At 36.5% G+C, this 22,528-nt stretch overlaps 1 protein-coding gene across 1 annotated transcript in view; it reads left to right on the top strand.

The window, feature by feature from the left end:
• LOC107655682 (TGF-beta receptor type-1-like) overlaps nt 1–14,716 on the top strand; it is a 42,196-nt gene extending 27,480 nt beyond the window's left edge. The window contains exons 6-11 of the mRNA XM_016443252.1: nt 52–96; nt 1,547–1,646; nt 5,570–5,726; nt 7,660–7,784; nt 7,944–8,074; nt 12,243–14,716. Of these exons, the coding sequence (XP_016298738.1) occupies nt 52–96; nt 1,547–1,646; nt 5,570–5,726; nt 7,660–7,784; nt 7,944–8,074; nt 12,243–12,368 (684 nt within the window). The 3' untranslated portion in view covers nt 12,369–14,716. The remainder of the gene's footprint in view (nt 1–51; nt 97–1,546; nt 1,647–5,569; nt 5,727–7,659; nt 7,785–7,943; nt 8,075–12,242) is intronic.
• Nucleotides 14,717–22,528: the final 7,812 nt, after the last annotated feature.

Genomic DNA, 22,528 nt, shown 5'->3' with positions numbered 1-22,528 from the left:
ACCGCTACACAGTGACGGTGGAGGGCATGATCAAGCTGTCTCTGTCCACAGCCAGCGGCCTGGCGCACCTGCACATGGAGATCGTGGGAACGCAAGGTACGCTGTGTTTGTGCCGAGTCCATGTTGGTATTTTTTTATGAAACGCTAAAAAATTACTAGAAAGTACTCGTATTTTTGGTGTCTGAATCTGTTCATTTATATAAAAATACACAGAGAACGCAGTTCATACAGACAAGGGCTTCAGTACGGCTCTTCTATAATATTTTACATTTGTAAATGTAAATTATTTAGAATTGATTTTTTGCTTAAAGTAAATGTCAAGGTGTTACATCCTGACTTCAAGAAGAAAAATGTCTCATCAGAGGCTGAAAGTCTTGAAAAGGAAGCCTTAAGTAGCTTAAGTGTAATATATACAGTATGTGCCTCTAGAAGCTTGCGTTCTGCAAGTGAACGTCGCTTTATTGTTCATCCCAAAGAAGCACAAAATCACTTTCACAGACTTTTTCATTAACTGTTCCCTCCTGGTGGAATGACCTGCCCAACTCAAACCCAGCACCATCTTCAAGAAACGACTAAAAACACATCTCTTCCATCTTTATTTGACCCTCTAACTCTAGCACTCTCTATTCTAATTCTATTCTTAAAAAAAACTTACTCTATGCACATTCGTAAACTCTATTCATTTACTAACCGCTTGTTTTCTTTAAAAATAATTGCTTCTCTAATCTTTTTGTATTCTATTTGTTTTATTTTTATTTATTATACAATTAACCAAAGCAAAAAAAGGCCTCTAACACTAGCTTGCTCTATTCTTTTTCTATTCTATCTGTTTTCTTTTTTTATTTATAATATAATAAAAAAAAACTTGCTACGTGTACTGCATTAAGCTAACTGAGACTTTTTATAGCACTTGTGTATCATTGCTCTTTTGTTGATTTTGATTGCTTCTATTGTCCTCATTTGTAAGTCACTTTGGATAAAAGCGTCTGCTAAATGACTAAATGTAAATATATTATTTCTTGACATTAAGCAATTTTTTTAACTAATATTGACGCAATGTTGACCATCATGACTGTGTTAAAGTAATTCAAATTCTGAAAAATCAACCATAATCTTACCTTTTATGACATGGCAAGTTCAAACCTCAGTGGTATTCATAATTAAAAATATATAAAAATATACATTTAAAAATGCTTTTTACCTTGAAACATTTATGGTGAGCCGTTAATTCATCTTCACACAAGGCTGTGCTGTTTTAGTTCCAGTGAAGCCAAATCAAGCTTTACAGGCCCTGCTCATTCAGCCAGCGTTAGAAGTATTTATTTATTTAAATGATGTATAAAAATAGCACTTTGAGTCACTGTTTGCCTCTAGAAGTCCAAAACTGAAGCATTTTGCTTGATTTAGACTTCAGTCAAGAGAAGTTGATGGGGTTTTGTGAGAGCTTCATTTACCGACGGAGCAGCTTTATTACATTCGTATAATTGAGTGGTAATGCCTCATTACACTGTGAGAGAGTCTGATCAAGCTCTGAAGATCAATTCAGCACGACCGCTACACAGTGACGGTGGAGGGCATGATCAAGCTGTCTCTGTCCACAGCCAGCGGCCTGGCGCACCTGCACATGGAGATCGTGGGAACGCAAGGTACGCTGTGTTTGTGCCGAGTCCATGTTGGTATTTTTTTATGAAACGCTAAAAAATTACTAGAAAGTACTCGTATTTTTGGTGTCTGAATCTGTTCATTTATATAAAAATACACAGAGAACGCAGTTCATACAGACAAGGGCTTCAGTACGGCTCTTCTATAATATTTTACATTTGTAAATGTAAATTATTTAGAATTGATTTTTTGCTTAAAGTAAATGTCAAGGTGTTACATCCTGACTTCAAGAAGAAAAATGTCTCATCAGAGGCTGAAAGTCTTGAAAAGGAAGCCTTAAGTAGCTTAAGTGTAATATATACAGTATGTGCCTCTAGAAGCTTGCGTTCTGCAAGTGAACGTCGCTTTATTGTTCATCCCAAAGAAGCACAAAATCACTTTCACAGACTTTTTCATTAACTGTTCCCTCCTGGTGGAATGACCTGCCCAACTCAAACCCAGCACCATCTTCAAGAAACGACTAAAAACACATCTCTTCCATCTTTATTTGACCCTCTAACTCTAGCACTCTCTATTCTAATTCTATTCTTAAAAAAAACTTACTCTATGCACATTCGTAAACTCTATTCATTTACTAACCGCTTGTTTTCTTTAAAAATAATTGCTTCTCTAATCTTTTTGTATTCTATTTGTTTTATTTTTATTTATTATACAATTAACCAAAGCAAAAAAAGGCCTCTAACACTAGCTTGCTCTATTCTTTTTCTATTCTATCTGTTTTCTTTTTTTATTTATAATATAATAAAAAAAAACTTGCTACGTGTACTGCATTAAGCTAACTGAGACTTTTTATAGCACTTGTGTATCATTGCTCTTTTGTTGATTTTGATTGCTTCTATTGTCCTCATTTGTAAGTCACTTTGGATAAAAGCGTCTGCTAAATGACTAAATGTAAATATATTATTTCTTGACATTAAGCAATTTTTTTAACTAATATTGACGCAATGTTGACCATCATGACTGTGTTAAAGTAATTCAAATTCTGAAAAATCAACCATAATCTTACCTTTTATGACATGGCAAGTTCAAACCTCAGTGGTATTCATAATTAAAAATATATAAAAATATACATTTAAAAATGCTTTTTACCTTGAAACATTTATGGTGAGCCGTTAATTCATCTTCACACAAGGCTGTGCTGTTTTAGTTCCAGTGAAGCCAAATCAAGCTTTACAGGCCCTGCTCATTCAGCCAGCGTTAGAAGTATTTATTTATTTAAATGATGTATAAAAATAGCACTTTGAGTCACTGTTTGCCTCTAGAAGTCCAAAACTGAAGCATTTTGCTTGATTTAGACTTCAGTCAAGAGAAGTTGATGGGGTTTTGTGAGAGCTTCATTTACCGACGGAGCAGCTTTATTACATTCGTATAATTGAGTGGTAATGCCTCATTACACTGTGAGAGAGTCTGATCAAGCTCTGAAGATCAATTCAGCACGGCCTGTTGTAGTATTAAAGCTATAACAATGCGCTCATTTGTTGACGGCTAAAGTAATGATGTGTGATTACTATTGCTTATTTTTAAACCCTGACCATAAGTAGCAAACTTCAGCGCATAGTCACAGCTTGTGCTCAAGATATTATTAATATGAAAATCATAAAGTGTGATTACTTTGCTAAGCAATCTGGGTTATTTTCAACTGGTGAAAAAAATCACTCAAGTTTGGGGTTCATGAAATGTTTTCATGTTTCTGAAAGAAGTATTTTCTGCTCACCAGAGCTGTGTTTATTTGATCAAAAATACAGTAAAAATTGTGAAATATTATTATGATTTATAACAGCTGTTTTCTATGTGAATCTCTGTTAAACTGTAATGTATTTCTGTGATGCGCAGCTGTATTTTCAGCATCATTACTCCAGTCTTCAGTGTCACATGATCTTCAGAAATCATTCTAATATGCTGATTTGCTGCTCAACAAACATTTCTGATTATTATCAGTGTTGAAAACAGTCGTGCTGCACAATATTTTTGTGGAAACTGATACATTTTGTTTTTCAGGATTCACAGATGAATAGAAAGCTCAGAAGAACAGCATTTATTTGAAATAGAAATCTTTTGTCACATTATAAATGTCTTTACTGTCACTTTTCATCAATTTAATGCGTCCTTGAAGAATTAATTTCTTTAAAAAAATTATTTATTAAATCAAACATATTTGGATTGTAGGGAACCTAAAAACAATCTGTAACACCCTAGCAACCTCCCTAGCAACCACCCTGAGCAGGATGCGCATAGCAACATGCCCAGAACCCCTTAGCAACCGCGGGTCACAGCTGATGGAGGTGCGTCTGTGGTCTCCTGTCAGCTTCAGGCGGAGCAGCGTGTCTGTGTCAGATTCATGCTGAGGCAGGAGTAATGAAAGCGTTTGTGTGAAACGCTCCCGCTGCTGTGTGTGGGTTTACATGCATTATGCATTATGATGCAGGCGGCTGTGACATGAGCACATCTCACTGTAACCGTCAGACGGTTCCCACTGCCTTCAGTGTCAGACATCAGTGCAGCTGCACTCTCTGCTTATGAAAAATCATCTGCTAGTATGGAAATACCCGTGTCAGATGATCATACTGTGCTAGTGTTTACCACAGTGTGTACCATGCAATTGAATCAATATTTGCTTATGTGTTTACATGTCACTAAAGATTCAAAGAGTTAAAAAAAAAAAGCCTAGGTCCATGGTGCATAACCATGCACCGTTTTTTAACATGTTATTGCTTTAATACTCAAATTAATACTTTTACTCTTCAAGGATGCATTAAATTGATGAAAAGTGACAGTAAAGACATTTATAATGTTACAGCCGATTTCTATTTCAAATAAATGCTGTTTTTCTGAACTTTCTGTTCATCTGTGAATCCTGAAAAATAAAATGCATCACAGTTTCCACAGAAATATTGTGCAGCACAACTGTTTTCAACATTGATAATAATCAGAAATGTTTGTTGAGCAGCAGATCAGCATATTAGAATGATTTCTGAAGATCATGTGACACTGAAGACTGGAGTAATGATGCTGAAAATACAGCTGCGCATCACAGAAATACATTACAGTTTAACAGAGATTCAGATAGAAAACAGCTGTTTTACATTGTAATAATATTTCACATTTTTTTACTGCATTTTTGATCAAATAAATGCAGCCTTGGTGAGCAGAAGAGACTTTTCAGAAACATTTGAATGGCTGTGTACATATACAAAAAACCATGCTGGGACCATTGTACTTGTCAGAAATCATGGTATTACAGTGATACATGGCAAAATAGCATTATTAGAATGGTTCATGTCTACAAAAACATGGCTTGAAAAATGTCCAGAGAAACCCTAGTTCAAATCTGTTGTGTTCTCGAAGGTCTAACACCAACCAGCATGTCCACAAAAACAATGTTTTACCACGCTACACATCCACTTTCACAATACTCTTCCAGAAAAGACCTTCTTTTGGCCTCATTTCAAGGGAAAACTCACCCAAACATGACCATTCCTGCATCATCTACTCGCTCTCATGTCCTATAAGAGTCTTTAAGACTCGCAGTCATTCAAAACACGAGCGAAGATGGTCAACAGAAGCTCAAATGTGCCAAACACACACGTTTCAGCTTCTGTTGTCCATATGCAGTATATATACGTGAAGAAACACCTAAACTAAATCTAAAAATGAAATTAAACTGCTTGATGCAGTTGCATTTATTATGTGGAGTTTAGAGGAAAGGACTGTCAACGGAGGAGCAGAAATCTCTCAGCTTTCATGAAAAATGTCTTCGTTTGTGTTTTGAAGAAGTCTTGCGGGTTTTTAGTGACGTGAGTGTGAAGACTTGATCATTTCTGGGTGAACGATCTGCTCGGCTCTTCTTGAGAAGGTGCACGCTTCTCCTCAGATCGTCAGCTCTATCTCTAATCGTGTGTTCCTCCAGGCAAGCCTGCTATCGCTCACAGGGATCTGAAGTCCAAGAACATCCTGGTGAAGAAGAACGGCACGTGCTGCATTGCAGACCTGGGTTTAGCTGTGCGACACGACTCCGCCACCGACACCATCGACATCGCACCCAACCACAGAGTGGGCACCAAACGGTACGCCCTCCTGTTCTTCAGACGGATTTCAGCCGTCGTTATGGTTGAAGGGACTGGTTTAGCCGTATATAACTCTGGGAAGGCGTTTGAGATGGGTTAGTGAAGGTTCATCTCGAAGTCCTCGATCACTGGTCCAGAGCTACTGCTGCTAGTTTGTTAGTCCTGCTGGGAGTTTAGCTGGGTTTTGGGGTTTTCATTCGTTTGGCTTTTTATTTAGTTTTCTCTCCTACTGATGGGAAGTGTTTTTTTAAAGACAACATGTAACGTGTGTCTTGTTGGCCCATACATTTCTATTTTATTTTATATTTTACTATTTTATTTTATTTTATTTTTGTAATGTAGATATTTTTTGCAGATCTGCAAAAGATGAATTTACAGGGTTTCTTTGGATCTTAAAAAGTATTAATTTGGCTTTCCACAAATTAAGGCCTTAAAAAGTCTTAATGCAGACCATGAAGTCTTAAATTCATAGAATTATGACATTAAAGGGTTACTTCACCCAAAAATGAAAATTCTGTCATTAATTACTAACCCTCATGTCGTTCCAAACCCGTAAGACCTTCGTTCATCTTCAGAACACAAATGAAGATATTTCTGATGAAATCCCAGAGGTTTCTGACCCTGCAGAGACAGCAAGGGAACTGAAACATTCAAGGCATACAAGAATACTTTTTGTGCGCTAAGAAAACAAATGCAGGGTCAGAAATCTCTGGGATTTCATCAGAAACATCTTAATTTGTGTTCTGAAGATGAACGAAGGTCTTTTTTTTTGTTGTCTAATACAAATATCCAGACATCCTTAAATCAAGATACATTTACTGGAGATGCAAAATAAAGATAAGAAGTCTCGTTTTCTGAGAAACTGAAACCTAAAACCTTGAAAAAAATAAAATTACTTGATTTAAAAAAAAAAGAAAAAAAAGATAGTTGCCAAGCGCATCTGTTCAAACACTTCAGCTCAGAGACGGCTGCTGAGAGCTGCTTCTACATCTGTGACGGTGATAGTTTGGAAGTGATTCAAAAAACACGCAAGATATTCCACAAATAAATGGAAAAGCATTTTTGAAACATTTATTTCAATCGATTAAAGTATTGTTTTTTGATTTAATGGTCTAATGGTTTAATCTCATTTTTAGTTTTTATTTGTGTACTTTGGTGTGCACAGGGTTATTATATTAAACTAAAACTAAAATCATATATTTTTTACTTGAAATAAAATTAACATTAAGCGAAGTAAAATAAAATATATTTAAAAAAAACATTTAACATTTTATTTCAGCTAGTTGCAAAGGCAACATTTATCATTTTCATTTAGTTTAACTTGATGTACTAAAATAACTAAAACAGAATTTAAGTAAAATTATTTAAAAATTAATAAAAACTATATAGACATATTAAAACAATATGATTAAAATTTTAACTAAAATTAAAATGAAAACAGAAAATATATATATATATTAAAAAAAAAAAACGAGTTCAAAATATTAACAAAAACATTCTTAATGATACTAAAATACCACTGGCATGCACTTGTTTTTGTAGTAAAAATGCAATATAATTATGATTTGATGCTTGTTTTTTATCATTTACATTTTTAAAACATTTTCTGCAACATACCTTAAATACAACCAAAATACAAAACACTGAAATCTTTTGTGCTCGCTGTGCTTGTGAAGTCCAGGCCTCTGTGCTTTTTTAATTACATATTGATTTATTTCCGTGCCTGTAAACCGGCTGACTTCCTTCGTTCTTCCAGGGGCGTTTTTTCATCCCTTGGTGAAACTGCATTTAGATTTGTTAGTGCTGAATGACAGTAAAGTCAACCTTCAGAAGGACCTTGTTCTTGGATCATGTGGGCATAAATCTCTGGATTAGGATTTTGCTTTGCTTCATCAAAAATAATAACTCTCTATTCACTTGTATCCTTCAACAGGTATATGGCTCCAGAAGTGCTTGACGATTCAATAAACATGAAGCACTTTGAGTCTTTCAAGAGGGCAGACATCTATGCCATGGGGCTGGTCTTCTGGGAAATTGCCAGCAGATGTTCTATTGGAGGTATTATTCATATGAAACTAGCTCTACTTTAATAACTGTTTTAGTTCACCAGACAAGTTTGCATTTTGAAGTTTGTCTGATCTTTTGATCAGCAGCATCATCTGTTGTTTTTTGAGTTTTAGACTCATCGTACCTTAACTGAAGCATGTTTTTGCGCAGGCATTCATGAGGACTACCAGCTGCCGTACTATGACCTGGTGCAGTCCGACCCGTCGGTGGAGGAGATGAGGAGAGTCGTGTGCGAACAGAAACTACGGCCCAACATCCCAAACAGATGGCAGAGCTGTGAGGTGAGAACACTCAACTTAAAACAGAGGAATGAAAACCCAATCTGTAAATATATCCGTCTGTGAGTTGACGAATGGACAATGTATATAAATATATATATATTAGGGCTGTCAATTGATTAAAATATTTATTCGTGATTAATCGCATGATTGCCATGATTTAACTCGTAATTAATCACAACTTAATAGCACATTTTTATCTGTTCTAAATGTACCTTAAATTAATACTTTTCAAGTTTTTAATGCTCTAATCAACAAGGGCATGGACAAATATGGATGCTTTTTGCAAATGTATGTTTATTATTAGTGAAACCATACTCAACATAGAGCATAAAGAATTTTTAAAAAAAGTTTATAAAACTATTTTTAAGAAATTGAATCAAAAGTCCAAAGTATCAATTATTATATTAATTTAAACAATTATTATCAATTAATTATTATATTAAGTACATAACATATAACTATATTTTACTGGCTTAATTGTTTAGATTTTTATAATGCATTATCTTCTTATCGATCTACCAGTTCACATTTACAGCTGTGTGTTTGCGGCATAAAAACATGGGTGAATGTTCGCATTGGTCTGAACCGAAACAGCAGACGGGCTTATCGAAAATGCACATTCATTCTCTGCCAGCAGATGGCGCTGTCTGAATGGCAGAAATACAGCGGTTTCTCCGACTGTAAACAAAGCAGCGCAGCACCGACTTTGAAAACTGCAGCACTCATCTTTATTCAATGAAATCATTGTCTTTTGAAGTTTAATCGTCACATTAAGCCATATCACAATTCTTGTCTTTCCCTCCCCAAATTTAAGACCTCTTGAAATCATAATTAAGACCTTCTTGTTAGCATTACAGTTCTAGTCACTAGTTACAGCGTTACAGTCACTAGCTACAGTGTTAAAGATCTAGTCACTAGTTACAGCATTACAGATCTAGTCACTAGTTACAGCCTTAGTCACTAGTTATAGTGTTACAATTCTAGTTATTAGTTACAGTGTTTCAGCACTAGTCACTAGCTACAGTGTTACAGTTCTAGTCACTAGTTACAGCGTTACGGTTCTAGTCACTAGTTATAGTGTTACAGTATTAGTCACTAATTACACTGTTACAGATCTAGTCACTAGTTATAGTGCTACAGTACTAGTTACAGTGTTACAGTACTTGTCACTAGTTACAGTGTCTAGTCACTCGTTACAGTCTTTTGGTTCTAGTCACTAGTTATAGTGTTACAGTTCTAGACACTAGTTACAGTGTTACAGTACTTGTCACTAGTTACATTGTCTAGTCACTCGTTAAAGTCTTTTGGTTCTAGTCACTAGTTATAGTGTTACAGTACTTGTCACTAGTTACAGTGTCTAGTCACTAGTTACAGCCTTTTGGTTCTAGTCACTAGTTATAGTGCTACAGTACTAGTCACTAGTTACAGCGTTACGGTTCTAGTCACTAGTTACAGCGTTACGGTTCTAGTCACTAGTTACAGCATTATGGTTCTAGTCACTAGTTACATCATTTTGGTTCTAGTCACTAGTTACATCATTTTGGTTCTAGTCACTAGTTATAGTGTTACAGTTCTAGTCACTAGTTATAGTGTTACAGTATTAGTCACTAATTACAGTGTTACACATCTAGTGACTAGATATAGTGTTACAGTACTAGTCACTAGTTGCAGTGTCTAGTCACTAGTTAATGTGGATGCGTGTGCTGTATATCACATCAGAAGGAAATGTTTAATTTAGTGGCTGATGTTTAATTACACATTTTAAATAGCAAATTCTGGTAATCAGAACCAATGTAAAGAACTTTTAATTGGATGGTAATGAAATTACGGACCTATGTAACTGAAGTTACTTTGCAAATAAGTCATGAAATTACCAAAGTACGTTGAGAGTTGGTAATTGGATGGTAATGAAGTTACGAGCATGCAGTGTCCTAGTTGCATTGTCAATTAGCAAGTCATGGAATGACCAAAAGTGGCAATAAATGATGTAACCGTTACATCATGCGTTAGCTGGGTTTTCTTCTTCAACATTTCCGCTGACTGGGAGAAATGTTGCCCGTCCAGAACACGCAGAGACAAGAAGAGTGAGACCAGTGTCATTTTTGAAAATAGACAAAGCCAAATAGACATTTCTCTATATAACAACGGACAATGTGTGTGTACTTATGCACTTTGCTTTCTTGTGCTCAGATATATCGTCTTGTTCTTGAAAGAGCACGTTTAATTTTCCCATGTAGATCAATAAAGTTAATTCTCGCAGCATTTCATTACGGCGTGCACAGATCTGCCCTCTCGACCCGGGTAATCGCACCGGTAATCGTTCATCAAAACAGCGCTGGCCTCTTTATTACTGGGGAAGTGACACGACTTGATTCGATTTGATCCAAGATAACACTGCTGTGAAATCGAATCCGTCTCCAGCATATGAAAGCTGCCAAACGCTCTGTGAAACAGAGGTGTGCCTCTGGTGCTCTCATAACGGATACGCTGTCTTTGTTTCTGCGTTTCGGCTGGATTGTCTTCCTCGCGGCGGATGACCTTCCGTGTTTGGCGAGCAGCTAAATGAACTAAACTGTGCTTGTGTGTCTGCGGCACAAACAGAAATGATTTGATTAGCATTCGGTGGAAATCTTTCACCCTGACAGCCAAAAGTGGGTGTCAGTAATGACCCAAAGAGAGCTCAAATCTCTGCAGACGTTGTTGTGCATTTATATACAGCTAACAGTGTGGCCAGTATGAAGCGCTGCAGCTCTTTTACTTGCTTTGTCTGATCTAATAAAAATCCCAGTGCTGAGTAAAGACGCAGACGAGCGTTTCTGCTGGAGTCATCAGGAGATGATGTGCAAATAATAAATGTCTGAAGCAGCGCATTTGTATCTATTCTAGCGTTTCTTAGAGGGCATGAACCGAAACACTGATTTGACAAGAAACTGCTTGAAAAAAAGACTTTCAGAAGCTGTAGTGATTTAAACATCAGAGTACAAAATACAAATTGAGCTGCTTGAGTTTTGTCTGGACACACTTCAGTGAATTAGTTTCTCATTAGGTTAAAAACAGGCAAATCAGTGTTCCTTTAGCTAATAGCTAGAGCCACTTTTGGACCTTGTGTGTGTTTTTAAGAAAGTAAAGTCTCTTAAAGACTTTTGACTAGTTTTTATTTTATTTGTTATCATCAGAAATTGGGAATGGAAATGTGTAATTTTCACCGCATCGTACAGTATTGTGTTTAAGAGCATGCTGTAGTGGGAATGACGGAAATGGCATTTTTAATATTTTTGGAATAAAATACACAAAGTTAAATGACGTTTTCAAAGTTTTTGCATAATTTTCCAAAATTACAGCTTGATTGGATTTTTTTGGCTATTTCTCATAATTGTGACTTTATATGTGACCCTGGACCACAAAACCAGTCTTAAGTGTCAATTTTTCAAAATTGAGATTTATACATCATCTAAGAGCTGAATAAATAATCTTTCCATTGATGTATGGTTTGTTAGGATAGGACAATATTTGGCTGAGATACAACTATTTGAAAATCTGGAATCTGAGGGTGCAAAAAAATCTAAATATTGAGAAAATCATCTTTAAAGTTGTTCAAATGAAGTTCTTAGCAATGCATATTACTAATAAAAAAACACAAAGTTTTGATATATTTACGGTAGGAAATGTACAAAATATCTTCATGGAACATGATCTTTACTTAATATCCTAATGATTTTTGGCATAAAAGAAAAATAATTTTGACCCATACAATGTACTGTTGGCTATTGCTACAAATATACCCCAGCGACTTAACACTGCTTTTGTGCTGCAGGGTTATATATGTTACACTGTGACTTTATTTTTCATACTTGTAACCTTTTTTCATGTAATTGTGAATTTTTATATCTCACAATGTGACTTTCTTTTGTAATTGTGACCTTGTATCTCACAATATGATTGTATTTATTTTAATGCTTTTAGTTTTGGTTAACTATAATAACCACGATAAATACACATGCAATCTCGGGATTTTCATTTTTGAAGATTAAAAGTGTGATGATTTTGGGATGAGGGTAAAACAATCAGATCTGAATGAAGAATGCCTGATAGAAAGGAGTTAAAGTTTTAATGTGAGCAGTATGAGTTGTGTGTGCGTGTGTATTTATGTGCTGTTTCGTGTGTTCAGGCTCTGCGTGTGATGGCGAAGATCATGAGGGAGTGCTGGTACGCTAACGGAGCGGCCCGTCTCACAGCCCTGCGCATCAAGAAGACGCTGTCCCAGCTCAGCCAGCAGGAGGGCATCAAGATGTAGAGCATTCCTTTCCCATCATCCTTCAGAACCGCATCACACGCAGCACTTTCACTGACGCCTGCCGCTCGTTTCTGCATCTCGGTCTTAAACACGGACTCCTGAGGATGATGGGCCGTCATTCTCACTCGGAGCACCAGACCGCGTCAAACACAAGAAGGGTTCTTTTATTATTTATAAGCGGCCGGTGGATTTGAGTTTGGTTTTTCTCCCATGGAGGTTTGATTGATTTGTACCTGGTGTTTAATTTCCGCTTATCACTGCAGTTCTTCAGGTCGGCGGGACTTTTAATACATGTGTTCTGTTTTTGCAAAAACAAAACTGGACATGACCTCATTCAGTCCTGGCGAACATGCGTGACATATGCAATACAGATGAAACCTATCGACTTTATATTTTTACTGCTCTGCTACAACAACTACGATGACAACCATGCCTTCCAAGCCAGGTGTTACCAGCAAGTGCCACTGCTTTGAACCAACCAACTAACCAACCCACCCTCACGGTGCGCTGGGATTCTCTTATGCACACGGAGCGAGAGCGGGCCACTGGTGCCGTTCTTCATTCTCTCTGCCTCTCATTCTCTTCACTGAGGGATGTAACTACTATCAGACCTCTTCATTTACAGCTGGATTCACGGGAACGGGCTGCGATCGGTCGGCCGGTTACAGCGAGGTGCACACCACTGACGCTCGACGCAAGCCGGCGACTGAACAAGAACGAAATAGCATTACTGAAAGCTGCCCAGACATACAGTATGATTAGAGCGCTCTCGGCGTGCAAAGACCAGGTATGGTTGATATAGAATGGATATTTACTAAGCCATTGGTTTTCCAACATTTTGTGGCAACTTTTTCTAATAGAATGTAAATGAGAAGAAATGTCAAGGACTGCTTTGAAACTCTTTGGAGCGAGCCTTAAGGGACCAACGTGGAGCTGAGTGTAATGACACGCTGGCTTCAGGACTGTGTGTAAGCCGGTTCGGAAATGTAGCAGCAGTCGTGTGTGGCTCAGAGCTGGTGAGATCGTGAATGAAGAGCGAAAGCTCAACTGCTTTCTCAAGGTATCATTTTCTGGTGCTTATTTAAGCGTGCAACTCGAGATTCTTATTTCTCTACATCCATACGTTTGACAGTTTCCCGCCGCTGAGTTTTCAGCGATCTTTATAGTCAGTCGTGGAAGGAATCTTCAGTGCAATGCAAGTCAAGCTCAGTCCACAGCATTTGTGTCGGAATGTTGATCAGCACAAAATTACAGCAAACGTCATGGTTGCGATGAGGCACTTACAATGGAAATGAATGGGGCAATTTTTGCAGGATTTAAAAGATTTAAAATTGGAAATTTTGTGAAAGCACTTCTATTAATTATTCTGCTAAAACATGGGTATTATTTGAGCTGCAAAGGATCATGTTAAGGTTTTAGCTGTTACATTATGACAACAAATCTGTAAAATTGGACAGAAAATGTTTTTTTTTTTTATACAAAAACAGTGAATGTATGTTGTTATGTGTTCATTTGCGGCTCATTTGAAACGCCATTGTAAGTACCTCACTGGAACGCAGATTTTTTAAAGGAAATACATTTTTGTGAAAACCAACCAATGCTGTCAGTTTAGTGCGACGTGTATTGAATGTGGATATTCCTTTAAGAAGCGTAAACGATGTCACGTGTTGAGCAGTAGCAGTGTTTTAGCATGTTGATTGCTCAGGTGAAGGCTTTCTGCTCTTCTGGTGGTCAAACTTCACTGCTATGCATCACGAGTCTCTGCTGGAGCACAAACCACACACAGACTCTCCGCATCTCATGCAGTTTACAGCAATTACATTCATACAGCTCTTGTTTTTTCCTGAAATGTGTTGGAATTGCTTTAGGGAAGGCATTTCCAGCACACTTCCTTTAAAGCGGATTGATTTTGCCATGTATTTCTCAGTTGTGCTGAGTTTGAGTTTGTTTGCCAGTCGCTCGGATGGACAGTAGTGTCATGATGGATTATTGATGCGGTTTCATACGTACAGTGAGTGAATGAATGACTCCTGCCACACATTCAGATGCACAATTCCTCAATGAAGTACTTTTTAATGTGTGCGTAGGATGCAGTGACTATAAATAATGTGTACATGTATATAAATATGTATAATGTTTGTCAGGCTGGGCCCAGTTTGTTAACAGAGAAAGTGTAAATTAAACCCAGTTTCAGGAAAAGGGAGCGATCCGGGGAATCGATCGGCTCGTTTGAGGGAATGAGAGTGTAGTTCAGCTTTCTTCAGCAAACACAGAGAGTTCAGCCAGAAATGAAAATGATCACTTATTCATCCTCATGCTGCTCCAAGCCTGTACGCTGAGCTCGGGGAGTGAGAAAGGTCGCTCTTTTACATGCAATTAAAATGAATCGGTTTTGGGGTTATTACAGTTCACTAAAACTAAAATCTTTAAAAAAGAAAACTTTGAAAACTTGAAATAAATGTTACCTGAAATAAAATAAAAAAAAACTTAAACTTATTTATTTCAGCTAGTTTCCAAAGTAACATTTCTCATTTTCATTTAGTTTAACTTGATGTACTAAAATATCTAAATAGCTGGAATAAAAATAATGACAAATACACTAAAATTAAAGTGAAATTAAAAAATTTAAAAATAAAATCTCATTCAAAATATTAACAAAAACCATAATAGACACTAAATATAATACTCAATGACACTAAAATAACAGGATTTCAATCTTTCAAGCTTCAGAAAGAACTTGCATCATAAACATAGTCTGTACGACGGGATGTTTTGAGTAATCGAGTATGACGTTAGTTTTAACCTCTGAAGATTTCGTGAAGTCTGATCCTATTTGATCCAGTTCCCAAAACTAGAGAATCTTACTGATCCACTTTCAGCATTTACTGCAACTGCACAGAAAAGAGCAGCCAGAGCATTCTTCAAAATATCTCTTTCTGCGTTCTATGTTCAAACGCAAGCAAGGACGTGGTTTGGAATGACATGAGGACCAACGCTGACGGTTTTCACTCTGGGCTCAACGCTGTTTTCCCGCTCGTGCCGTGTCAGTCTTCACGGACAGCAGCTTTCGCATCCTCAATCACTAGCGTTTAGTTTCAGACTCGAGCGGTAAGATCTGCATCCAGGTTTCCTTTAGTGGCGTGCAGGTGTGTTCTGGGCCACACCAGCTATAGCTTGACAGAAAAGCCACAGCGTTGCAGCTGTACTGTAGCTCAGCGTCTTCTGTGCCAAACGCTGCAGATGAGTCCAGCATCCCTCTCGACGAGCTCGTGCCTCCTCCAGACTCTTCTGCAGCAGAGACCTTCATCAACAGAGGCCATATTTCCAGCAGAAAGCTGGAGTCAGACGCCCTTACATGACCCAGACTTCAACACCGCTGGCTTTTCATTAATAACTCTTGAAAGGTAGATTATGCCGTTTCACACTATAATGCACAAACATGTCAGTGCGTCTTACGCAGCCTCAGATGGCCTAATTAACAAAAGCGCGACAGGCCGTGGATGCACGCGTCTAACCTGAACGTGGCAGGTGTGAATGTTAATAGCGCAAACTATTTGCATTTTTAAAGCGGTGGCATGAAAACACACAGGTCTTTCACTCATTTATGCAAATGCATTTGGTCTGACAGACCTCAATCGTCACGCTGTTTATTAGAGTTTAATTACACGGACACTGTGAAAAAGACCCTTGAGGGCCGCTGGGCCGCCGGCACTAAAACACAGGAGAATTCTGGGTCATTTAAGGGCAGCTGACGATTTCCCATGATGCATTTGGCTGCTGATTGGACGTGGAAAGCTTTATCGTGTTTTATTTGGTGCCTAAGTTTGACTCTGTTTTGTTTTTTAATTCCACTTAGAATGATGCACTGCATGGGACTTATTTCTAATGTTTGCATCACTTGCTTTTTTTAAGAAAAAAAAAAAATCAAGAATAATAATAAAAAAAATTATAATTTCAATAGGTTTTAAAAGGTCAAAATGTCATGAGAAAAATACCTCCTCTGAAGACCAATGTGTTTATACCTCAGTGTATATATTTGAGTTGTTTACTCTGAGTTTGAAATGCTGAAATGAGATTTTATGTGGCTGGTACTTGTGTTACTGTATTATTGTCCAAACAGTATATTCCTTCTTTAAAGCATTATTTGGTTTCGTTCTGTTCTTTTTGTGTTCTGTAAGAATTACAAGTGCTTTACTGATGTCATACTGTCCTTTAATGCCTCCTCAGCTGTATAGAAATGCCTTGTTACAAAAAAAAGAAAAGCCGAGTGAAGCTGGTGGCTGAAGTGGGCTGTGTGGGTCACTAAAGCCTCATGTATCGACTCTTTTCTAGCGTGTACAGATGATAGGATCATAGCCGAGTGAAGATCGTGTTGCTTTCTAACATAGCGGAGTAGAGATGGGTGTCAATAAAAACACTTTCAACTTTTATATACCAGCTCTTGTTTTATTGCTCTCCTGGCTTGGTTCATGCAAAATATTAAGAAATTGTCCTGTTAACACATTTAATAAAAATGTAGGTGAATAACTGAAAAATTATCCAAAATATATTATTTGTACACAAACTTTTTTAGTCTTGTAGCTGGTTTTCTCCAACCCAGAATCAGTATTCAGTAAATTAAGAAAGATCATAATCATATTAATTACAATATAACTGATATTTTAAAAATATTTTTATTTTAAAAAACGTTTTAAAACATTATTATTAATAGTGATCATTTTTATAACTGTTTTACCACTCCTATATTTTATGAGAAGTATTTTAAATTATTAAAAATACAAAGACCTTTACAGGGATATGATGGGAAAAAAAGAGAGTGGAGGGGAAAAAATTCTCCATCTATTTTTTTTTTTTTACATCACCATGTTACAGAAGCCCATTTCTGCCATGGAATCAAAAAATTAAAAGCAATTGCGACTTTTTATCTCACAATTCTGACTTGTTTTTTTAACACTCAGAATAACAAGATATAAACTCGCAATTGTGAGGTGGGAAAAATACACTATTTTTTACTTTTTATTCTATTGCAGAAAAATGATGTAAACTCAGAATTCAGAGAAAAAAGTCAGAATTGTGAGTTTAGTTCTGAGTTCAGAGGTCATGTCTCGCTCATGGATGAAGTGAGATTCTAGACCGTGTGCTTCATTCCAGCAGAACAGAGTCAGTCAGTAGCCTACAGTTGTGTTGTGCTTTTAAACATTTTCACCTTTCACATGTTTAATATTGCTAGACTCAATAAATGAGAAGATGCAGTCGAGTGAGGCGATTCATTCTGTTTCATAAATCAAAAATTCATGCGTTTTATAATTGGTCCCTGATTAGAAAGCTCGTCTAGTGCTTCCTCCAGTTGATGGTGAAGTGTTTCAGAAAGCACCTGCCGCATCAGACAGACCTCCGGAAACTCAAACCCACTCTCAGCTCGGGGAGAGTTTGCTTCACTTACTCCACATTCACTTCAGTCTCTCAGACCAGGCTTTGATGGCATCAGAAATGAGCAGCTCTGCTGTCTTCACATGAAATGTTCTTGAGTTGCTCAGTTTCTCGAATCAGTGTGTAATGAGTTGATGCCAAACCGCTTCAGCTCACAGAAACACCTTCCACTGATGTTAGACAGCATCTCAGAGACAACTCATATCCATACGATTCCTCATCCGAGCACAAAAACAAAGGTATGAAACTTTATATCTTACATTTGTGACTTTATATTTCATTATTCTGACTTTATTTCTCATAAATTCCAACTTCATATCTCACAATGTGTTTTTCATTTTTTTTATAATTGCAACCTTATTTATTGAAACTTTATCTCACAATGTGACTTTATATCTTACAATGTGACTTTTTTCAGATTCTCACAATGTATCATAATTGCAACTTTACATCTCATAATGTGACTTTATTTCTCATCATTTCTACCTTATTTCTCTTGATTGTGTCTTTTATATATCACAATGTGAATTGTAATTGCAACATTATTTCTCTTAATCATGTCGTTATATCTCACATTATGACTAAAATCACAATACATCTCACTTTATTTTTTGAGAAACAGTTACATTGTGAGAACGTTTTAATTGCAACTTTCTCACAATGTAACTATTTCTCATATTTGAGACTTTATATCTCACAGTGTGATTTCATTTTTTTTAAATAATTGTGACTACATTTCTCATAATTGCAACTTTACATCTTACAATGTGACTTTTCTCATAACTGCAACGCAACAAAATCACATTTTCTCATATTTGAGACTTCACATCTCACAATGTGAATTTGTTTCTTGTAATTGCAACTGTATCTTACAATATAACTGTATTGTTTAGTCATTTCAACCTTACATCTCACAAAGTGACTTTATAGCAGCTTTATATCTTGCAATGCAACTTTTTCTGTTGTGATCAGAGTCTGAATCATATGCTACACCTCATTATATCTCCTCTCTCTGTTTTCTTTGTTTCTTTCTCTCCATCTCTTCGGATATTTAAAAGTCGTTTTAGCCTTGTACCCTGTGCAGTTCTTCTGTGTGAAGAAATACCAGCTACAAATCATTTCTGTTTCACAGACTCACTGAACTCAGAAGGTATGATTTTCATCAGTGAAGGGGCTGAGACTGAGACTTTAAACATGTCACAAGCACGAGTCTGCTTTACTATATTCTCAACACTATCAGGGTATAGGCTGTTTCATTTATTCACGTGTTAAGCCAGATCTGGAGCAAATTTAAGCGAGACTCTGGAAATGAAAGCAGACGAGCTGTTCAAAGGAAGGAAGCTATGACAATAAAAGCACTATAAATGTCAGAGTGCCTGCGGTAAGTGGATGTGATCGACGCTTTCTCTATTTCTACTTTATTTGCCATGTTTTACCTGTCAGGCAGAAGCCAAAAATAGCTGCAAGCGGCACCCAGCTGCTCGTGACACAGATGCATCTCTCTGGCAGACGCAGGAGTTTCTCTGACCAGGAGAACATGCACTTATTGATTTGGGGTGTTTTGTGATTTGAAGGTCAGTCGCCGAGCTTTCTCTGGTTTCTGTTTTTCTGTAAGAGGCTGGAGAATGTGTGTGTGAGCTGAAGTCTAGATCTAGATCTTCCTCCAGAAGGGGACACTGTTGCCCTTCAAATCTCCCTGCACTCTGCTTTGAGACTCAGACGCTTCATATTTATTGCATCTCGCATGAATTTTTTAAATGATGGATGGGTTTCGTGAGAAGACTCACTGCAGCATCCTATCATATATGCAGTCTGAGAGCACACTGAAAATACAGGCTTTCTGAGTCCAGCCTTCCTGGACACTTTATTTTTTCATAATTGCTACTTTATATCTTATTATGTCACTATTTTTGTAATTGCAACTTTATATCTTATTATGTCACTATTTTCATAATTGCAACTTTATATCTTATTATGTCACTATTTTTACAATTGCAAATTTATATCTTATGAGACTTTTTTTTTTCGTAATTGCAACCTTATATCTCACATTGTCACTTTTTTGGTTTCGTAATTGCAACTTTAAATCTTACAATGTGACCTTTTCTCATAATTGCAACTTTTATTTTACAATATTTAAGACTTTATATCTTGTGATTTGACTAGATTTACACCTTAAATTTTCCATTTAAAGTTGCATTGCGTCTCTGAAAGCAGTGGTGCTTACGCCTCGAGGCTGTTGATAGAGAATGTTCAGAGATCAGAAGCAGATCTGCAGAAGCCAATAACTGGATGTTGGAAAAGCCACTTCTCAACAAAAATAGTGTAATAGATATTGCAAATGAATTTAGAAAGCAATTACCTGCATCTTTTTCAATTCTTGAAGACGTGTTATGTATGACTGATAAAGTTCTTGACTTAATTGTTTATATAAGTGATGGCTATGCTTTATGACCTTTGCCGCTCTGATTATGGATTATATAAGCATGCAGATTTAGCACTCGGCCTTTCAAACAGTCAATAAAGGCCGAGAGTTATCTGTAGCCTCATATAGATTATTATATATTCATGCAAAAATGTTTTTCCAAACCAGTATGACTTTGACTTTCTCTCTTCCGTGGAACACAAAAGGTGATGTTTTGCAGAATGTTCATGCTGCTCTTTTCCAGTGAAAGATGGAGGCTAGGGACTGTCAAGCTGCATGAAGATAATAAAATGCATTGAAGTATCATAGAGTCCATATGACTTGTGTGCTGTGTTCAAGTCTTCTGAAGCCATGATTTCTTTGTGAACACACTGATGTTTCCACTGCTTTGAATGTAAAGTGGTAAATGGGTGATTTTCTCATTCACACAGACTGACTCCGTGAACGATGGCCTGTAATTTGTACATGATATGTTTGGACTCATAATCAGCTGTATTTTGGAAGATGTTATGGTTGGGCATTGTTTACAGAATCTCTGAAAGCCCCAGTTTAATAAATGTAATTATACTTGCTTCTTCACAAAGTGCGTTGAATTAAAGAGAATGTATTATGTCTCCAAAAGCCAGTTATGATAATGTGCAACTCCATGTTTTTCCCCTCTGTGACCCTTCTGCCTTTTTATATCCTGACCATTAAAGAAAGACTGGAAAACAAAATCAAGAGCAGTTACCCATCTGGATGTACATGATATGAGAAATGTATGAATATATTTTATATATACTGTATAAAAAACTATATTTTTATTTAAACCTTTCCATATATATATATATATATATATATATAGTATTTTTCTGTTTTTACATGCAATTTATTTTTTAATGAAATGCACGTACTATATTTTAGTTCAATAATGTTTTTTTTTTCTTTAAGATTTTGTATGTTTAGGGGATTTTACGGTACCAAATTATATTTATGGAAGAGTTATGATCCATTTATTACATGTTACACTTTTTGAGTATAGACATGAAAATGACATTTCCAACTTAAACTGTGGTAAATCTTGAATGCTTTGGAGCACAGACTGAAGTTTGGTCTCTCACTAAGAAGACACCCGGCAGATTATTGCCGAAGTGAATTGCTGAAATTATTGCTGAAAAATTATAGAAGTTTATTATTATGAAAAATTAAATGTATGTCAGCGCAGGGCTGTTTTCTGCTGTGCTTCAGCTTGGCGTGACGTCATCGCTCGCAGAAAGCAGCATGCGCTTGTTCTGTTAACTAGTTTTCACTGGTTAGTGAAGCTGCTAGTTTATCACACTACATAGCAGTGAGAGCACACACAACACCAGCACAAACAAAATCATCCAGCACATCTGTCCCCAATATTGATTTACAATATTGTAATACTGATTTACAGTCCTAATCCATTGCCATTTATTATTATTATCATAAATTAAACTAAACTGAATGAGATGTGGCCTACTGCATGCAATATATGCTGATTTGGCAACGAGTAAATACTATGTCTGACATTGTGTACAAACTAATATTGTTGTTTTTACTTTAATTCCTTAATGATCTTCTGTAGTATCTTTCTGACTTAGATGATGCTAATATAATGAAAATGTTTGATAAGCCAAAACTGTGACGCAGACATCATTCTTCGGGAGATTGGTCACGCATGATTATATGCACATGTGTCATGTCTCTGCATGCGCGTGCGATCCGTGCCTTCAGGAGTTCATCTCTCTGTCATATGTCCAGACATCAATAACTCATATTTCATAAAGAGCACGGCTGATCTTGCGGGGTTCGGTCGTTTCTCCAGTGCCTTTGTCTGATACAGGTTTAGTTTTGTGTTTCCACACAACAGAGGAATGGAAATAAACAACAGAAGCTCTGCTGAGGATGCTAAGAAGCACAGATGGAGGCTATATTTAGAGAGATATTCACTGTAATTTGGCCAAAACTGAAGAAGCCTATAAGATCTGACTGCAAAATCATATATATAATGTTTAAATAATTATATCTATTGCAAATATAATATATATTTCAGCAATCTTTAGCAGAGTATTTTACAACAGCTTTGAGCATGGTTCAGCCAATCATAATCAAGTGCTTTTGATACACTTATATTTGGGTTGCATCATAAAATATAAAATAAAAAGGCTAGGAGTAGGCTATTTAGATTTTGTATATATATATATATATATATATATATATCAGTTTTAGACTCAATGTAAACACTATGCTTTGGCAATACATTGTAACAATTGTCATGCCAATAAAGCACATATTGAATTGA

Source organism: Sinocyclocheilus anshuiensis, unplaced genomic scaffold (genome assembly GCF_001515605.1).
Source record: "Sinocyclocheilus anshuiensis isolate Anshui unplaced genomic scaffold, SAMN03320099.WGS_v1.1 scaffold631, whole genome shotgun sequence".
Classification (NCBI taxonomy): Eukaryota; Metazoa; Chordata; class Actinopteri; order Cypriniformes; family Cyprinidae; genus Sinocyclocheilus; species Sinocyclocheilus anshuiensis.
This window is presented reverse-complemented; position numbering and strand designations above follow the sequence as displayed.